Genomic DNA, 19,745 nt, shown 5'->3' with positions numbered 1-19,745 from the left:
GAACAGAGAGGACCTTGCTCTTAGGGGTGAACACAAATTTCTTGGGGTCATCTTCGATAGCAAGTTCACTTTCTTACCCCACATCAAGAGCCTTAAAACAAAATGCATTAAGTCACTTAACCTATTGAAGGTGCTGTCCCACAAATCTTGGGGAGCAGATCGTGACACCCTGCACAGGGTCTATGTGTCCACAGTGCTGTCTAGAATGGACTATGGATGTGTTGTTTTTGGGTCTGTGCGGAAATCTGTCCCGAAGATTTTAGACCCAGTACATCATCAGGGACTGCGTTTGATAACTGGCGCTTTCCGCACGTCGCCAGTGGAAAGCCTCTATGTTGAGAGCAACGAATGGTCACTCGAAAGACGAAGATTTTACTTATCTGTTTCGTACCCTTTGAGGGTAAGAGGTTATCCCAATAACCCAGTTATTACCTGCGTTGGAGGCACGCGCTTCAAGCAGCTGTTTCTTAATAAGCCCAGCATTGTTCCCCCATTTAGCATGCGTGTTCTTCAGGGATGTGAGGATTACAGTTTCCCACATAATGATTTCACCATAGTAGAAGCTAGTCCTCGGGTCACGCCGTGGCAATCACCTCCATGTTTCAATAGCTCCCTGACTATGTTTAAGAAACAGAACACACCACCTGTTGTGCTCCAGCAGGAGTTTGAGTCCCTTAAAGAAAGTCTTGGGCAACACAGAGCTTTTTCCACTGACTGTTCCAAAACACGCACCTCAGTCTCATGCGCAATGGTAACCGATGGACTCACACAGTCATATCGTCTACCTCACATGCTCTCAGTTTTTAATGCCGAGGTATACGGAATAATCCTCGCACTGAACTACATCTTAGAAAGTCACACCAAGTCGTCAGTCATTTACACAGATTCTCTGAGCTCTTTTCAAGCTATAGGCAACATGATGATGGTGTGATGTCCAAAAACCTCATTGTGCAGAGGGCACAGTGCCTTGCTGGTAAGGTAGTTAAAAAGGGTCTCTCTTTAACATTCTGCTGGGTACCCAGTCATGTGGGTATATCCGGGAATGAACTCGCTGATGTAGCTACTACAGCTGCTCTTTCATCTGAGGTGAATCCTTTTGATGTACCGTCCCAAGACCTCCGACCTGCACTTATGAGGGCCATAAATAGCAGATGGCAGCAGCACTGGGATACACTGCACACCAACAAACTTCACCTGGTTAAGCCCACCATTGTAAAACCGACATAGATTTTTAACAGTCGTCTTCATGAAGTTGTTTCTGTCAGGTTGAGAATTGGGCACACTCATTTGACCCACAGTCACCTCCTCTGCAATGAAGAGGCTCCACATTGCACTCGATGCGACGAGATGAAGTCTGTCCTCCACATGCTTATTACATGTCCCATCACATGAAACACACCGAGTTCACCATTTCCATGAGCTCTACACATACCGCACACCTCTACATCCATCCCTTTTGCTGGGGGATGAGGCTCTTGTACCATTTGAACGGGTGTTTAGTTTCTTTGAAGACGTTGGTGTTTTAAACGCATTGTAGTTTTAGCTTGATGTCCTTTTATTCTCTAACTGTAGTTTTATCTTAGCTGAATCACTATACTTTTAACTAGTACTTTCCTTATCATTGTCTTGGCGCATTATGGCCTTCGTTGCTTATGCGCCATGAAAACCTCCATCATCATCATCAGCAGCAGCAGCAGCCGTCCATAGCACAGCAGCTCGGTACATCTAGAGTAATGTCCGCCCTGAGCATGAAGGTGAACCAGCTGTTTTCCTTCCGCTTGAAGTACAGTGTACTAATTCCATCTCTGCTTTGTAACTTTTCCATAGTATCATTCATGACAATTCCATCCAATCAGGCATGTTGACTGAGGCCACATTTCTTAGGTAGGTACATGTTTGTCAACTGTGTGTATGCAAGCTGCATAAAGACTATAGTGGTCCCTCAGTGTATGACCAAAATGAATAAAAAAATTTGATAAATAAACAAAAAATATGCACCTTCATGGCCACCAGTGTTCATCATCTCCTTGCTTATTTCCTCCCAGACTTCTTTCTTCCTTTTTGGTGATGCAGATAAATACTGGTTGTGCCGGGACCTGTAGAGATACAACAGTAAAAGAGTGCTCTCTGCCGTACTCTCTGCCGTCCAGTGGAACTCTGCAACACATGCCTGCAGTTATTTTTTGTGGCATAATTGCCACTGTTTACACTGTCTGTCATGCACTAACTTGTTGACACGTGCGTAGCAGCAGGGGTTGCAGAGGGCTGGGAAGCATCTGATAAAACGAGGCAGGGGGGTGATGTGTCACATTATGAGCGTCCACATAGTGAAATATCAGTATGAGAACGAGCAAGTGCAACAATGCAAACTTGTCACTGAAGTTGTAGCTGACTGACTCTCTGTCAGTGGACAATCCATATCAGTACCTCCTGCACCAATGATATCCGGCGGTTAAACAAAATAATAAAATAAAACAGTGGCGCTAGTTGTCTAGAGCCAGGGCAGGCAGCCACACGAACTTACCATTGCTGAATGTCGGCCCTACCGGGTGTCTTACCAAAAAGTCGTTGAAGTAGGTCTTGTCTGGAAGAAATGACAAAAAGGGAGAAGGTGCAGGGAAGCTCGTATAGGTTCAAGGTGTGTTCCGCGTCTCTCGGTCCCTTGCCATAGATTTATGATGCCACACTTGGCAAAAGGTTGATTCAAGGAAGACAATAGTAGTCTAATGCGGGTGTACGCTTAACTGTGAGCACGTCGTACCAACACAGTAGGGATCTGCAAGCAGAGAGGACGAGAGAAGGGGCATAAAGCTTTGTGACGCCCTCATCTAGGCCTCCCTCACGCTTCTACACCAATATATGCCCAAAGGCGACTCCCTTTTATCACGAGGGACGTCTCAGTTCTGTATAATCCGTTGATCCGTCGTATACATTGCAAAACTGCTCCTGTACAAAAGCAAATGTGTGCAGAACCGAAACCGCGCGAAAAGGGGCGCGGGAGGTTTATTTCAGTTAGTACATCGCGGCACATGAAACGTACTTCGATTATGCTTGGTTCACACTGTTGCATTTTCATGCGTTACGGATGCGGCGCGACACGGTTGTCATGACAACGAAGCACGACACTCCGAAAAGCACACGCACCGCAAGAGTTGAGCTCGACCGAAGTCCATGTGGTACGGGCTACCTGCGGAGATGCAGCTGACCAATGAGCGAACGCGCTCCGCGCAAGCGCATCACTGCTGTGCTGTCGCGTGCTTTTCCAACATGGCTGCCTCCGGTGAAAGCACGTTAGCAAAACAAGAAGCTCTAATTTCAGAGGTCGAGAAATACCCGTGGCTCTACGACCCACGCCGAGCCGAGTACAGAGATTCATTCAGAGATTCAAAGTTTCGCCGACCACATCACGTTGCCCGTTCATGGCTGCCTGTGGAATGGAGACGTGGTAGAGTGGAGACGTGATTGGTCAACCACAAGCGTTTGACGTATCAAGAACGCATATGTCTGAACAGCGTGTCGTACGACAGCCGCCTCCGCACTGGATCCGCACCGTAACCGCAACGGAGAGAAGTTGTAGTGTGAACCACGCATTAGTTCCGTGTACGTACCGTGATGCAGTCGGCTTGCTTCTTCTGGAGTGACAAGAACGTTCACGCATCCTTGTGGAGTTTTTATTGTGACAGTGATGAGCGCAGCAGTCGATGTGGACACCATGTTCAAACTACGCAGCGGGCGATGTCGTCTGCTATCGTGACGTCACACAGCCAGCAGCAGCGCGCTCAGCGGCTCCCGTGCTGCCTGTGCTGGCCAGCGAGAGCAGGTTGTCTACGAAACGAGCGCGCTGCCCTAGTAGACGGAAACTTGCCATCCGCTGACAGCGCTGGCAGCGGCGCTGCTTTAGTAGACGCAGCCTTATTTGCACCGCAGCAGCTACTTCTTCTTTTTCTTTCTTTTTTTCAAATCCCGAAACTGACGCTACTTGTGACCCAGAGTTGTACGTAACTTGTTACCAGTAACCAGTTACCTTTTTTGGTAACGAAGTAACGGCGTAGTTACTTTTCTAAAAATTTTAACTGCTAACGTATTCAGTTACAAAAATCGGTAACTCGTAACTCACGTTACTCGCTCCATTACTTCGATCATTTGCGCTCTGCTTCAACATGGACATCATGGTCAATAAACCTCGACCAGAGAAACGTCATCATGACACTGGTAGACACACCGAAACCAAAACAGATCGGAAGGGGAGAGCTGGGTTCCACGAATGGGCAATTGTTCGCTGCCTCCTATTGAAAGAAAAGTACGACCGAAGGTCGCGTCCTTTTCAGAGACCATCGTAATCCCCTCAAGACCGTGGCTTTCGGGTGCGACCTTGTTCGCCACTAGCATTGAACGTAGCTCAACTCTACCAAACTCGTGGCGCTGGCGAACATTATGACGTCATTTGTTTACAAACAGGTAGAGGTCTATTACTATGTGGAAATTCCCGAAATTCCGTACGCTTCTAACACGAGGTGACCTGAACTGGATGTTGAGCTCCTCGGAGCCTGTGGTCGGTAGTCATTCTTTTGTTGAGACCTAAGGTGACCGGCATGGCAAATCTTGTGACGCCTTCCGGTCATGTCATTGACCGTGAAAGCATTCATCGGAAAAGACGCTGGATTTCTTTGTGTGTTTGTGTTATCTTCCAGCTGTTGGCAATGGATATACTGGCTAACCTTTCTTTTTGCTTAATAAACATACCCCCCCTAAACTCGCATAAACTCGGATTCTGAGATGGCATTGTTATCCTCTGCTGATTCGCTGTGTTGTTGTAAAGTGTGTTCACATTACCTGGACGACGAGATCCCGGGTTTATTGCACGCAGCTCGTGCTTGTCATTAGCCAAGCAGCGTATCCCAGGAAGAAACCTTAGTTCCTGTATTTTCTGTCCCACGTCCATACTTGTGGGTTCCAGTGAGGATCACTCGTTGGATGGCACAGATGATAATCGCGTCACTGTGGCATGGGTTGGACAAGATGTTGAGGGTGAATACCGCAGGATGTGACAGGAATGTGGTATTTTAGCGTCAATGCATTCCAAAACCAAAATGACTCTGTACATCCCACACGTCGTATTCGAATTTGAAGAAGCATGCTCAGGTAAACATCTTCGACGTTTTTGTTAGCTGTAGCAGTTACCGCACCGAGAATTATATGTTAGAGGCTGCTTTTCACTAATCAATGGAATACCTAGTGGAGCCAATGCAGTGTAATGAGGAGGTAGCCAGATAACTTTGGCTGGTTTGGTGGGATATCTTTATTTAAAAAAAAGAAAGGAAAGGAAAGGTTAACCATGTAAAGAGCCTGCTTATACAACGGCTTACAGACGTTGGAGTAGCGTTTATCACTTCACATAAGCGCATAGTCGCACTGACGTCGTGTACACTCGTAAGAGTGGTGCAAAAATGCGAGAATGAAAGCAGCTGTTAACCTTGAATTTACAGGGGAAGAAGGGGAAATCAGCCTCGTTACTAATCAGGCGCATCCTATTTCCAATACATGCATAAGGGTGTCTGTATATGATGCAGTCATGCCTTTCCACAGCAATTTTTCACTCTTGCCATAGAGGCTCTCTCGGGGAAACGCACCAAAAATAACAGATGCCCATTTCGAGTACCAACTTTTCTTCAATGTAGAATTCCATGTAAATTGTCGGAACAAATACAGCACGTGTGAATTTTGATTTTGACATGGTTGTGGCTCCGTAATAGCAGGATAACGTAAGAGTAACTTCTTACTGTCGAGTAACGGGAACGTGTTCCTTTTGCTGCTTTGGTAACGGGTAACGTATTTAGTTCATTTTTTTCGTGGTAACGAGTAACGGTATTTAGTTCCTTTTTCTTTTTTTGGCAACGTGTACAAGCCTGTTGTGACCCCCATTTAATTTTCTCGTTAACATACTTTCCCTGGCCTGAATTACACAATCAAATTCATTTTGCTTCAGAGAAATTTTGCTAAGAATATGCAGAATTCAGATTTAAATATAGCTGCCAATTTTTAAAGCATTAAACATTTCAAAGTATATGCAAAGCTTTCCAATCCTACAAGTTGAGAGTATGTAGGGAGTAATTGTTTCACGTGGCTTTTCAAATGAATACAACTTGTGCTTAAAACAAGAGTTGATATGAGGATAGTGTGCATCTTCTATCCTGTAAGATTTCAATATGCTCATTATGACAACTACAGTTTTATGTGAAACAAGCAAGTCATGTCATTCTCTGCCGTCCCTCAGGCGTCTCAGGCGGTCTCAGGCGTGCCCCAAGGCTCAATTCTGGGGCCATTGTTGTTTATCATTTTTATTAACGATATTGATGACGTCATCAAATGTGGTAATCTTCTTAAGTTCGCTGACGATTTGAAATTATTCCTTGCTATTTCTATCATGTCTGATTGTTTATCTCTCCAATCTGATGTCGATGCAATTGGTGAGTGGTGCATTTTGAATGGCCTTGTATTGAACTCCAACAAAACTAAAATGATGGCACTTACCAATAAGGTGAATCCTGTAGTTTTTACCTGTACATTGTATGATACTGAATTATGTAGGCAGTCAGCTGTGAGAGATCTTGGTGTCTTTGTTGATCGACGCCTCGTATTTAATAATCACGTAGACTATGTTGTGAACAAGGCTTATCGAGTTCTTGGCCTGATCTGTAGGACCACTAAGGACTTGAACGACCCTATTTGTTTACATGTGCTTTTTAGATCTCTATTACTGCTATTACTGCCAGTGATTGAGTTTGGATCAGTCGCATGCAACTGTATTGGTAGGACCAATGTCGCGCGATTAGATGCCGTTGTTAGGCGATATGTGAAGATTGCTTCATGGAAATTTCCTTCAGAAAGTTTATTCTCTCTGTCTCCATCGTTTTTGACTGATCGCAGAATTAGCCGCGATTACACAAGTAGTAGGAAGCCAGAGATACCTCCCCGCTCCAGATAGGAAGGTATTTAGAGCAAGATACTTTGCGCCAAGGAGGAGCGCGCGCAGAGACCGCCCCACGCGTTTCGCAGTCGCGCGCTGCGTACAGAGGGCTTTCCTTCTCACCTTCGAGCATGCATGAACATGCAAAGTACATAACCACCAACCAAAATTGTATTGCCTGCCCATCTTATAACCTCCCCGGCCCAGTTCCACATAAAATACATCCTGAGTGAGGAGGCCCACTCCATGGAAGAGTGTTTCATCTCCCCATGCTTCCCCTTAACATAGCGTACTTTCCTTCTCGCGCCCAGACATGCAAGCAACAGACATACACATCTGTACAAGTGAAAATATTTTATTAATCTAAAGTACTAGCAATCAGCATAGAGAGGTGTAAAGTTAAAACGAGCAATTTCTGAAGGCAACATTCACATCCTACACTCACACACCACAAATTTTATGATATTGTAATATCTGCAGTTAAACCAATTTAAAGGTGTTGCGACACTTTCTCTCATGTGTTATAATACTTATCTGCTTATATTAATCGAAAGCTACCAAATACGAATCTACCAAGTGAAGAGCAAAACACAGGAACATGCAGATAGTTGAAGTAGAATCAGACACACGATCACAGCAACAATTATCATTAGTCAACACTACAAATATTATGCTAAAAGAGGAACAAGCACAAGTTAAGAACGTGTATATAGATGGAGAAAGTATGGAGGAGTAAAATCAGACACACAGAATCGTAGCAACAATTAGCAATAGTCAGTGCTTAAAGATTTAATAATAATTATCTACTTAGATTAAGGATATGGTCTCACTCCCCTCTTAAAAAGAGGCAACTTTGTACCAGACCTGTAGCTCTCATTTTCGTCTGTTGGTGGGAACCGTCTTCCGATTTTCGGCCAGGCATGCGGTTGCGGCGCCATAAGGCCCGGAAGATGCAAATATCTCCGATTAATGGTGGTCTTTGTACGAATCTGGCGCAAAAGGGGGAGCAGATAGCGGCGCACAATTTGTTGCGTTGTGTTGTTCTATAATACGTGGAGGGTGGACCGTCTCGCTCTTATTCGTATATGACGCCGATAATCCGAAAGCGCCTTCAGAAAAACATGAAAAAATGCCTTTCTTTGGCCTCCTGTTTCCAGGTGTTCTAATGTCACCACACAAGCCTAAAAGTGGCAGTGGATGGACAATTATGCGCAAAACAATTGCTGAAAATTTCAGCATGATTGGAAGAGCACAGCGCAGGTTATTACGTTCCGAAGTCATTTTAAAATATTCAGACCAAACCGAAACTATACAAGATTTCCGGTGGCCACATCGTGGCAAATCATGTAACTACCGTGTGATCAACTCCAGTATTTTGCGAAAGGTGGCGCTTGCGTCACTTCTGTTCGTTACGTCACGTTGGTTGCGTACTGCTGTGCTGCGGCGGACGGATTCATCCACGCCGTGTTGACTTCTGCTGCTGACTGTCGTGTTCTGATTTGAACTGTTGATACTGCGGTACGCTGCACGTTCATAGTATCGTTGCTGCCGCTGCTTCGCACAAACTGGAAACGTGCGGCAATGACACGGCCGTGCAAGAATCCTCGGAAACCGCGGAGTTGCGGTCGGAAATCGGTCCGCAAGCTGCGTCGGCGGCTGGCGAGAGAGAAACGGTAAGTTGTAACCAAGTGGTTGTAACTTTGTACTGGTGCAGTGCGCTTGCGCTTATTTATTTGTTCTTCCCCGCAGGCAATCCAAGCTGTGGTCTTTACCCCCTTGTATGGTCTCAGGCATCAGTGGTCTTAGTCTAGTGTCATTGCCTTGACTCTGGGGGCAAGACTGATAAGCACCTGTTATAGCAAGAAGTGAAGACAAGACATCCGTACCGAAGGAACCGTTCGGGTTTATTGCCAAAACGAAAAGATAAAGTCGGTGGCGGATACAAGGCGCGAGGTCACGAAGCCAGCGGTGACTCATCTTCCTTCACACTCCGCCTGCCGAAAAGGTGGTCAGCTGTCTGCTTCCAGTCTGTAGAGAAGCTGGACCGGCCTGAGTGTCCGTCCTCCTGGCTCTCCTTTGCTCTCAGCGGCTTCTGAGCAGGCCTGGGCCTTTGCTCGGCGACAGATACGGCATCCGTGCAGCGTCTTCTTCACCACTTGACGTCCCCGAATAATCCAATGCTCTTTGCACAGTTCTGCCAAGGTTTCTTGAACTCCGGCATGAAGCAGTCTTGTGTGTGCCCGGGAAATCAGCATTGCCGTAATCGGGTGATCCGAAGGTATGACAATGGGGTGCTTCGCTGATTCGTGGAGATCGCTGTACTGCAGTCGACCTGTCATGCGGAGGACGCCTTTCTCGTCATGAAACAGCGATACATTCTGAAGGGACTTGTGAGTGGTCGGATGAGGCCCAAAAGACTCAAGCTGAGCCGTCAAAATCCAGTACTGTTCCGCCGCTGAGATCTCCTCGGCTGTAAGGACACCAGTCTTCTTCTGGGAGGTGTGCGTACTGTTGTGCAGGAACCTCAAGACCCAGGCGGTAACCAGCAGCAGCTTGTGAAGCGAACTGTACCTGTCCGCATTCATTATGGGAACCTTTACAGATGCGGGCGCGGAGTACAAGTCGTTGCCCTTAGCCTCGTTTCGCACCTCCTCAGACGTTTCTTGCGGAACCCGCCAAGGTGGAGGCCAAGACTGCTGATCGATCAGCCATGACGGACCTTTCCACCAGAGTTTGCTCTCTATCAGGTGAAGACATGAAGTACCCCTTGTGAGCAGGTCTGCAGGATTGTCATAGCCCGGACAATATCGCCACTGATGAGGATCCGTAACGCCCTGTATTTCAGCCACTCGGTTCTGCACGAACGGTTTCCAGTCGCTTGGTGCTCCGTAAATCCAGTGCAGTGTTATCTCCGAGTCCGTCCACAGAATAGTCGCGGCTTGGGTTATTGCTAACGCACTCTGAACGAACTTCAAAAGCCGAGAAGCGATTACTGCGGCCATCAGTTCCAACCTTGGTAGTGAGACTGTCTTCAGCGGAGCAACTCTGGTCTTCGCCAAAACGAGGCACGCTTCAGTATATCCACTACCGTCATTAATCACAAGATAAGCTGCTGCCCCATATGCTCGCGGACTGGCGTCACTGAAAATGTGCAACGAGCAGGAGGCTTCAGAAATGTTGAGAGCAGTTAACCTCCGCGGTAGGGAAACGCGAGCCAGTAGGGGTACCTGCCTGCACCACGTAGACCACGTGTTCTTGAGATCTTCTGGTAGCCTGTCGTCCCAGTTCAGCTTTGCCAGCCAAATACGTTGTAGCAGAATCTTGGCCGTGACAACGTATGGCGTCACGTAGCCGAAGGGATCATAGATACGTGCAACGGCTTGAAGCACATAACGCTTAATGCCGGTGTTCAAGTTACTCTCGAGGAACTCCGTGATGGAATTCAGGGAGTACCGGATTTCATCGGTGCTGATGTCCCAGCCGAGTCTAAGAACCTTCCTCTGTGACGTAGCGGATGGGCTTGCAGTTCCATCGTCCTCGAAAGTTCCCTGAAGCTCCGAGCGGTTGGTAGTCCATTTCACCAGCTTCATGCCAGCGTCACGAAATATTGCTTGTGATTCGCGGTAAAGAGTGAGCGCCTCCTGGACAGTGTCGACGCCGACAACGAGATCGTCCACATAAAAGTGATTTGACAGCAGAGGAGCTGTCTGCGGGTACAACGTCTCTGCTGACTTTAGATGATGACGTATAGTCGCTGCAAGGAGGAAGGGGCTCGATTTCGCTCCGAAGGGAACCCGCGTCATCCGCCAAGTCTCAACCGGTGGCAAAGGTTCACCCGTCTTAGGAGGCTCGGCATACCACAAGAATCGCAAACAGTCACGGTCGGATGGGTCCAGTTGAATTTGAAGGAATGCCTTCTCTACATCCGCCGTTAGAGCCACTTCGTACGTGCGAAACTGTAGCAACAGTTGTAGGACGTCGGGGTTCAGGTTTGGCCCAGCGTGTAAGGCCTCGTTGAGGGAGATGCAACCAGGGGACTTCGACGACGCATCAAATACAATACGGACCTTTGTAGTCTCGCGGTCCCTTCGTATGACTGCATGGTGCGGCATGTGATACAGAGGTCCCGACACTGACTCAGGTGCAGAAACACGCTCGGCGTGATCGAGATTAAGGTATTGCCGAATGGTAGAATCATACTGTTCCATCAGTGCTGGAACAGTCTCGTCGTAGTTTACTTGTAGTAGCCTCAAGTCGTTGAACCGCTAACGCCTTGTTGTCTCCTAAGGCTGGTTGCCTTTCCGATTTCCAAGGTAGGCGTACAACGTAACGACCGTCAACCAGCTTTGTGGTGGCACGAAAATCCTGCAGAACGGAATCGGTGTCGAGTTCAGATGGATAGGGGTCAGTAATGCCTAAATGTTCTAGTTCCCAGAACGCTTGTAGGTGAGAGTCGATACTCGCAGTATCTTCGGATAGCACGCCTACCCGCATCACCTCGACGTTTCGACTGCGGATGCTGCCGTCTCGACTTGCGCCTTGAACTGTCCACCCGAAGAGCGTCTCTGCTGCTACCAGGTACTCGGACAACCGGACTGTTACGCCGGTGACTGCTTTCCAGTAAAAGTCGGATCCAAGTAGCAGGGAGATTTCGGTAGGAGCTGAGGGCTCGTCGGCAAGCTGGAGACCCACGCTTTTCACATGCTGTGCCGCTGTCGAATTCAAGGACGGTAAGCTGTCCGAGCAGATGTCGTCGTACTCCACTGCTTCGATCACGATACTCGAGGAGGAGAACTGGCCGTAAAAGCACCTGAACGCAACGGTACTTATTGCGGCGCGAAGAGACGTTGCCAAGAGTATGGACCCTCAAATTTTCGGTTCTGATCATGTTGCACCCGATCTTCGTCGATACTTCTTGACGGATGAAACTACGCTGGCTGCCGCCGTCGAGAATGATTCTGGCTAGGATCCTCCGGCCGTTGCTTCCTTCGAGCCACACCTTAGCAGTTTGCAGCAGTACCTCAGCGCGTGGAGATGAAAATTTAGTGGATGACGACAAGGACGTCACAACGTCTTCGGTGGAGGTAGTGGAGGCAAGCGCAGAAGAGGGGTTGGAGGCGGCGGGCTGTTCAGTCCTCGACGAGCCCAGGCATAGCTGAGTGAGATGTCGCCTGTGACAGCGTCCACATCGGAGCTTCCAGCAGACACGGCAGTCCTTGGAGCGGTGGCCCTTCTTTCCACAGAGGAAACAGCAACCTTCGCGACGTAGGGTATTTCTGATTTCATCTGGGCTCAGCCCTCTGTCACAGCTTTCCAGAAGATGCTGGGAGGACTTGCATAAGATGCATGAAGAGTCCGTAGCATTGGCCGTAAGTGACGACGCAGAAGGTGTTAAGGGTGCCCTGCGTTTCGGAAGGGGAACGTCCTCCGCTGAACGTCGAACTCGCTCGCGGCACTCAATCTCAGTCTCAAGGAAGTCCAGAAGAGATGTCAGTGTGTCAACAGTCGACTGTTCATCCTTCTGTTTATAGTATTCCAATTCGAGTTCCTTGGGGATCTTCCGCAGAACAGCCTCACGAACGGCAATCGCGTACTGGCTCTGCGCCACTCCGAGGCTCTTCAGGTTCCTTATTCTGACTGTAACCGTCTCGTGCAGCTCACGCAAACCTTTGACATCGCTGATGGACGTCACCGGCTTGAGATCAAAGAGCGATCCCATGTGTTCGGTCACCAGAAGCTCGCTCTTTCCAAACCGCTTCTTAAGGATCTCAACTGCAGTCGCGTAATTCCCGTCGAGGATCGTAAGGCCTTCAATGGCACGAGCTGCTGGTCCGATAACGAGGGAGACAAGATATTTCAACCTGTTGACGTCAGTCAGACGCTGGTTATCGTGAACTGTTGCCCGGAATTGGTCCCAGAAACCCTGCCATTTAGACAGGTCTCCGTTGAAGGTGTCGATCTTCAGCTTCGGCAGGGTAATACCATCCGCAGGGGATGCGAGACGTTGGACTGTCGGCAATGATGGGGCATCACCTGTAGCGGGCGACACTTGCGCCGAGGTCAAAGTGCCCAGTGCAGCGCGGACTTGAAACCTGATCGCTATGACCGACTCCAGATAGCGGTCGCAGGCCTCGCACTCACTTTCCACAAGCTCGTCTGTGATGAGATTCTGAATCACCTGGTCTTGCTGGCTAAGGGCTGAAAACTTCTCATCCAGGAAGCCTAGTTTATCTCGTAGTTGATCGCGAGGCAAAGGCGTCGTAGTCTTCAGTTCGGTGATAGTGCGAGTAACCGAAGATCGTGCTGACGTTCGAAGCTTCTTCAGGTGCTCGAGATTCGCCATTGTCCTGTTTCGGTACGGTCCCTCCTTCAAAGTCTTGTCAACGCTCCTTGGTCGTCTGTAGTCCGGGGCTCCCGGGTTTCGGCACCAAATATAGCAAGAAGTGAAGACAAGACGTCCGTACCGAAGGAACCGTTCGGGTTTATTGCCAAAACGAAAAGGTAAAGTCGGTGGCGGATACAAGGCGCGAGGTCACGAAGCCAGCGGTGACTCATCTTCCTTTACACCTGTATTACGACTCTCCCGCGATGATTTTTTTTGTATAGTCTGAGGTACAGTACAGGAGTAAAAGGGTTAGAATGGACAGTGTTTTCTAGGTTTGGAACAGCTGTCTTCTGCTGTGTATCTCACTTCGATATTTCATTTCTGCCCATGAGAGCATTGCCCAGTTTTTGTGCATTTTGCTTTTTTCAGATTACCACAGTGGTGTCAACTTTCACTTGCGGCTATCCAAGACACAGGCGTACAATGTGATGCGGTTCAGCTCGACCCGGATGTTATCATAAACAATATATGCATTTACCAATTTCTAATGGCTGTGTTCCATCTCCTCTTTTTCTATCTTTGCTACAGTTGCCTCACTGCCTCATCCCGTTGTTTTACCCTCGCCAAGCGAATGGCCGCTTCCGCAGCACGATGAACTCAGCATGGGCATGTTCATAGCAATATCACAATGCCCGTACTAACATACCTGAAATTTGACCCGTAGATTCCTTTAGTCTCACCCTACGTTCTTGTCTTCTTCTTATTATTTTTTTTTTACCTTCTCCAACGTCCTGCGGTCTCATGAAAAGTTACCGTGCTTATTAGCAAAATAGATTCTTCTCCCACAAAAGTCTTGTAACACTTGGAATACGTTATGCAAGAGCAGGAAATACTAGACCAACTTGCACGAGATGCTGCAATCGGGTTAGCATGGCACACGGCCAGAGGAGGACAGATGACCGAGACAAATAATGGGAAAGCGCGCCCGTTCACATTCCTTCGGTTGTTGTACCACCTGTCTAATTGTAAAAGAAAATCGTGGGAGAACGCATAAGACTGTTATTCGAAACGTGTCTCTTGTGTGCTTCCTTGTTTGTCTTTCTCGTATTCTCGAAACGTTTCCTCGGCCTAACGTATTGGCCTTGGATCATAATCGTTGTTGTGGACGAACTAAAAATCGTAGAACCCTATTTTTGCGCCTAGAGAGCAATACATGCGTGTAGTGTGCCTGTGGACCAAATGTAGCGGTACAATGAACGACTGTATAATTTCGTGCAGCACTGTCTTCGGTACTCAAGCAGCCATGGTCTCAGGGGAATATAAAACTGTAATCGGTATCATCAACATAATTATCGTAATTAACCTAATTATCGCAATACTTTTGAATAATAGCAATTGCGCACCTCACTGCGCATGCTGAATCATATTCAGTTACTGCAGTGTCACTGACATCCTGCGTGTTAGATAAAGCTGTTAGGGGCAACAAGCAGGCTCCTACAAAAGAATTGTCACTGCTAGGCAATGAACGTGAACACAGAAAAGGCTACGAGCTAATTCTCTTCCGTCTCCCAAACACACACTTCTTCATCTTGTTCCTTTATTTTTTATTTTTTTTGCTTCATTGTTTTCTAATCGAACGGAAGGAACCGGGTTATGCACCAGCTTGTCTGTGTCCTGCCCTTCGGTCGACAGTTAGGTAGCGGAGTACCGCTATTCGCTACTCCTCTGAAACGCTGCTACTCATTCCGAAACGTAGCGCGGTACCGCTCCCGGAAGGAAATATGTACCGGCGCTACTGCCAAGCTGCCTCGTAAGATATTTTTTGTATGACGAACATGTAACCATGATGAGTAGAGCCCACACAACGCTTAGGCAATAAAATATTGTTTTATGCAGGAACAATAACCAGGAAAAATGTCGATAACAGCTCTGAAAACTTTATTTTAGGCAGAATAAGAGCGTACAGAAATCAGAAAATATCACTTTCGTCATGCCGGATTGTAAGACTTCAGTGTTCAGACACGGATACTGCCTTGTCGAAGTGAAATGGCGTGGAATACGAGTTACTTCTTTTGTCTTGCCCACTAAAGTAGCGAAAAAGTAGCGGTAGCAGCATCGGACACGTTGCCAAAATTTGTAGCGGGAATTATTATTCCGCTATTGGTTAGAAATTTAACCTGCTGGTTGCCTCCAAGAGATAAGCTTGTGAAGGCGAAAAAAGGTGATGGCACTGTGTTCTAGCTGCGGGCTCCTCTCTCGCTGCTGCTTCCATTAGCCGATCGTGTGCCTTCGCCCGAAGCCGGCAGCTGCGACGATAGAAAATCTGAAAGTACATTCTGAGAGGCGTGAGGTTTCAGGTGTGGAACATTGATAGTAAAAGAGTTTAAAGGGACTCTGACCAGAAGTTCGACAAATATTTCGTTTGCATCTATTACGAAGGTATAATATGCCTCCAAGCCACACGCGAAATATTTTGGCTGTGCGCGGAGGCAAAGTTTGCCAAACAGGGAGCTGAAAACCGGCTTCGCTTTTCCCCCTCAACTCGCGCAATCGGGGCCGAAATCTAGCCTCTTTGCAGTGGACATCCGCCAATTTCCGTGTGCGTGACGAAGTCACGAGGGCCACGTTTCATTGGGCGCCCGGACCGGAAGTTCTGTTGTTAGTGAGTCTGTGAGAGCGCCGGCATCCGTCCGGAATGCCCGATCGGGCAATATGGACGTCGAAGGCAGAAATGCGGAGACTTCGAGCCCGGAACTTCTTTCTGACCTTTCTGCGATCGAGACATCGAGAAGAAAATTCTGCGTGCTGAACAGCTCGGTAGGCTTTCGAAACGTCGCCGATGCCGCGAATGCGAGACGAAGTTAGAGCTCTACGAACATCAGTTACAGATGAAGCAAACAGCATGAGTCGCCTGTCTTCAGGTAAGCGATGAGCTTTTTAACGCACACTGTGATCGAACATGTAAACGTTCGCAGAAATTTCGTGTTCTGATATCTAATGCGCACTTGCTGTTCATGGTGCCGGTGTGGCTGGTGTGTCATAATGCCGAAGGAGATCGAATGCTTGTGCTGCAAGGAGCTCGAAAACACTGCCGAATGACTGCAGTATGAGTGCATTACAACCCACAAAGATTTCCAACTTCTATTCTTCAATATGCCTGTCCTGAAGGTCGCATATTGAACTCCGTGGGCACGCGAACCTATGAGCGACTGTATTCACAAGTAAGTCACATGTGTCCTTGTCGAACGATGTTAAAATTTGGGCGCCCAAAACTGGTTTGGTCCTGCAATAGAGTCGTTAAAAACTCCAGTACAGGGCGCAGCACATAAAAAGGCTATACAGTACACGACTCTGAACTGGAGAAAACCAATATAGGCAATTTTGTAATTGTCAGTGTGCTGTGTCCTGAGTCACGTTTTTATGTATTGCCCTGTGCATAAGGTTTTAGCGTAGGTTTTTAGCGATATTGAGTGTTCTTGATTGTCGATTCAGTGAAAAGTAAAACAACTTTGGGTTCTAAAAGAACACAGCATGTGTAGTAATGTACAAGGTGTGGGCAGGTAAACTGCAGTTACTCTCAGGTACATGTAGAAATGACAATGCACACACACTGTACTGTAACCGGTTACCTATTTGCCTAAACTATATTTTATGTACATCTGTGTAGACGATGCAGATACACTGCGTATCGCCAGTTTGCAAGGTGAGTATGGCACAAGCTTGGAAAAAACAAGATCATGGTCATCCCAGCCTGTGCAGTGAAGAGGGTCTGGCAAGCCTTTCCCACAGAAAATGCCACAGGCTTCAAGTACCCAGGATCCTAACTGGGGGTACCTCTTCGCACAGCTCGTCTATCACATTTAAAATAATTCAGCATCTGTATTTAGGATGATCTATAGCTCTCAGGATGATGCATGGTTCATGAGTTCAACATGTTGTGTTGAAACACAACACTAGTCCTTTTTAATGAGTCTTGCGGAATGATAGATGAGCACTCCTTTCGTGACATTGTGTACCATTGCTACAGTGAACAATTTCTTGAGCAAGACTGATGAACGAACAAAAAATAGAGTCTTGTCTTCCAAATATGTATGTTCCTTGTAACTTCCGTATTTGTTAAGTGACCCATGTTGATGTCCCCCCTCATGTAATGCCTGCAATGGCCTTTGAGATATATTCATAAATAAATAAATATCAAAACCGAAAAAAGATGTAACACGTATCCTCTCTTTGTGTGAATGATACATAGACATTCTCAGAAGATTTGTACATAGTCACACTTTGCCTCATTTTGCATAAAGCCTAGTTCCACCTCTTATATCATCTCCGCATCTTCAATGTCCAAAGCAGTACAAGGCTAAAGCAATCAGTTACTACATAAAAAGGAGGGGAGGAAAACAAATGCTGGCACATCTAAAATTCGAAGAAACCCTTACTTTCACGGGGCTACTCACGGCTCAGTGCTGGATCAGATCCCGATGGAAAACAGCTTTTCTGAGCCTCAGTGATAGATTCCCTTGATTGCACTGACTGCGAGGCACATCTCATTGGCTTGGTGGCAAGTGGGCTTGCGTCTGATAGTAAGATTTGGAAGAAAGGGAGCAAGGAACATCTCTCTACGGTCTTAAGAAGGATATCAACGTTACCTGTCAAGGTACAGCATTTCATGTTGCTTTCAGTAAGTACAACACTCCTCATAGCAGTTACCATTCGTGTTGGGAAAGCATGCTGAAGTTAGCTCAGGCAGTGCATCCAGAACTGTGAATCGGGTTCATAGAGAGCACCTGGTGAGAGGGACAGCAACAGTGTCCAGTAAAGACTCTCCAAGAATTTTGTGCAGGTTTGGGGGTCACACCTTTTAATAGTGTTGATGGAAAGCAGGGTGTGTGAAACACTGACTTCTGGTAGATGAATTCTTGTTATTTATAACCAGGTACCCATGTTCTAGTAATCTAGAAAAAGCCTTGGCTCTCTTGGAGGAAATTGCTAATGAATCTGAGTGTCTTTTGTGGAAACAGGTCGTAACTGCCTTTCTATCCACCCTTCTTAGTTGCCCTAGCAAAAGCAAATATGTAATGCTGTGCACCATATCTGATGCTAGCACACTAATTGCTTTGAGTGTTCTCAGGCTTCTGAAATGGAGCTACCTCGTACATACGCTGTGCCATGTTGGCAAGAACATAAATCAGACTGCCTTTACTTTTTAAATTGGCCCTTCAGTGCTTCATGTGACTGCAAGAATGGCACCCCCAAAACAATAGGCAACAAGAATGATTTCTGCAATGTATTGAGCTTTGTAAAACAACAACTTTATGTGAAAATATATTCCAGAAGCCGGGTGACAACCTCATAATGTAGCGTCCTTTACTGCAAACACCGCTCAACACAACGAATAAAAACAGAGCGTAAACGTTTTGTCACCTATCCGGGTGGCATCATCAGTACAACAGAGGCCAAAGATGAGCACATCAGCCTATCTAAGAGGGGATCTTACACATCCGATAGGGGGCCACGGTATGTATTACAGGCTGAAGCATCACGCCTGATAAAGCAGGATTCTAAGAACTTTCTAGGGTCCCATCGCTAGTCATGAGCAAAGGTTACTGCACCATCAAAATATATGTCCCTTAGGACAGCAGTGGTAGACTGATTCGGTCCTGTTTAGTTAAGCTAAGCATTAGTAGCCCTGGCTCTTTTAGTCTTGTCCCACGTCTTTTGTCTATCTCGCCAATGTAAGTTGTATCAGATTCTATGCACTCAACTTGATATGCACAGTCAAAATGCCTGATGGGCACAGTGCCCTCCAAATAGCGTATGAAATACATTGGATGAAAGGAATGCGGACCACCGATTTGACTCCTTTGATGTTGTTTTTGATTGTTCTCTGTTGGAGGGATGATGCCACCTGGATAGGCAATGAAACGTTTACTCTCTTTATTCTTAATTGTTGTGTTAAGCCAGTGTTCTGAGTAAAGCATTTTACATTATGAACTTTGTTTGAATGATGATTAGTGGCGAGCTTCATACCCTGGGCCACTACTCTAACAATTGCTTCTGATAGTGTGGCGAAATGGAATAACGAGCCTTGTAGACAATTTACTTGGCAATATATTTATTTCTCTCTCATAGGTTGAAGAACCCAGTGTGGTGTTACATAACGGAGGGGCACGTAATTATACAAGACCGATCACCAAAAGGCCTTGCTTTTGACTAGATTAAAATGTGAAGCGATTGTAATATAACAAATGCTGCATGGTAGCGATATGATAGGTTCTCCTCACGAGTTGTCGCCACAGTTACGGGAGTTGAGAAACTGCATATCCAGGTAGCAGGATCAAATTTTAATTAGGCTACTTTGGCCAACACGCGAGCGTAGAGCACAGTATCAAAAGCCCTTACAAAATAAAAAGAATACTACATCTACATGGACCCAGAAATCAAGACAGTTTGAAA

The 19,745-nt window shown here is 46.8% G+C and overlaps 2 protein-coding genes and 1 long non-coding RNA gene across 3 annotated transcripts; 1 reads left to right on the top strand and 2 right to left on the bottom strand.

Annotated features, from left to right (window-relative positions):
- Positions 1-8,976: 8,976 nt before the first annotated feature.
- On the bottom strand, positions 8,977-11,079 carry LOC135389519 (uncharacterized). The gene has a single exon (XM_064619557.1). It carries the CDS (start codon positions 11,077-11,079, stop codon positions 8,977-8,979), a length of 2,103 nt encoding a protein of 700 aa, XP_064475627.1.
- Positions 11,080-11,161: 82 nt separating this feature from the next.
- Positions 11,162-13,310, bottom strand: LOC135389518 (uncharacterized). Its single transcript, XM_064619556.1, has 2 exons — positions 11,863-13,310; positions 11,162-11,777 (listed from the first exon to the last, which is right to left on the bottom strand). Exons 1-2 carry the CDS (start codon positions 13,308-13,310, stop codon positions 11,162-11,164), a joined length of 2,064 nt encoding a protein of 687 aa, XP_064475626.1.
- Positions 13,311-15,687: 2,377 nt separating this feature from the next.
- Positions 15,688-17,501, top strand: LOC135387146 (uncharacterized). The gene is made up of 2 exons (XR_010420891.1): positions 15,688-16,513; positions 16,960-17,501. It is a non-coding gene; the product is annotated as an uncharacterized LOC135387146 (long non-coding RNA).
- Positions 17,502-19,745: the final 2,244 nt, after the last annotated feature.

This window comes from Ornithodoros turicata, chromosome 3, assembly GCF_037126465.1.
Source record: "Ornithodoros turicata isolate Travis chromosome 3, ASM3712646v1, whole genome shotgun sequence".
NCBI lineage: Eukaryota > Metazoa > Arthropoda > Arachnida > Ixodida > Argasidae > Ornithodoros > Ornithodoros turicata.
Note: the sequence above shows the minus strand (reverse complement) of the source record. Positions and strands in the feature narration are given on the sequence as shown.

Excerpts from the sequence above, each read along its gene's own strand:
- LOC135389519 (XM_064619557.1), bottom strand. The coding sequence starts at position 11,079 with ATGCCGCACCATGCAGTCATACGAAGGGACCGCGAGACTACAAAGGTC.
- LOC135389518 (XM_064619556.1), bottom strand. The coding sequence starts at position 13,310 with ATGGCGAATCTCGAGCACCTGAAGAAGCTTCGAACGTCAGCACGATCT. Across the intron at positions 11,778-11,862 it reads GAAGTATCGACGAAGATCGG|GTGCTTTTACGGCCAGTTCT; the intron begins GTGCAACATGAT and ends CGTTGCGTTCAG.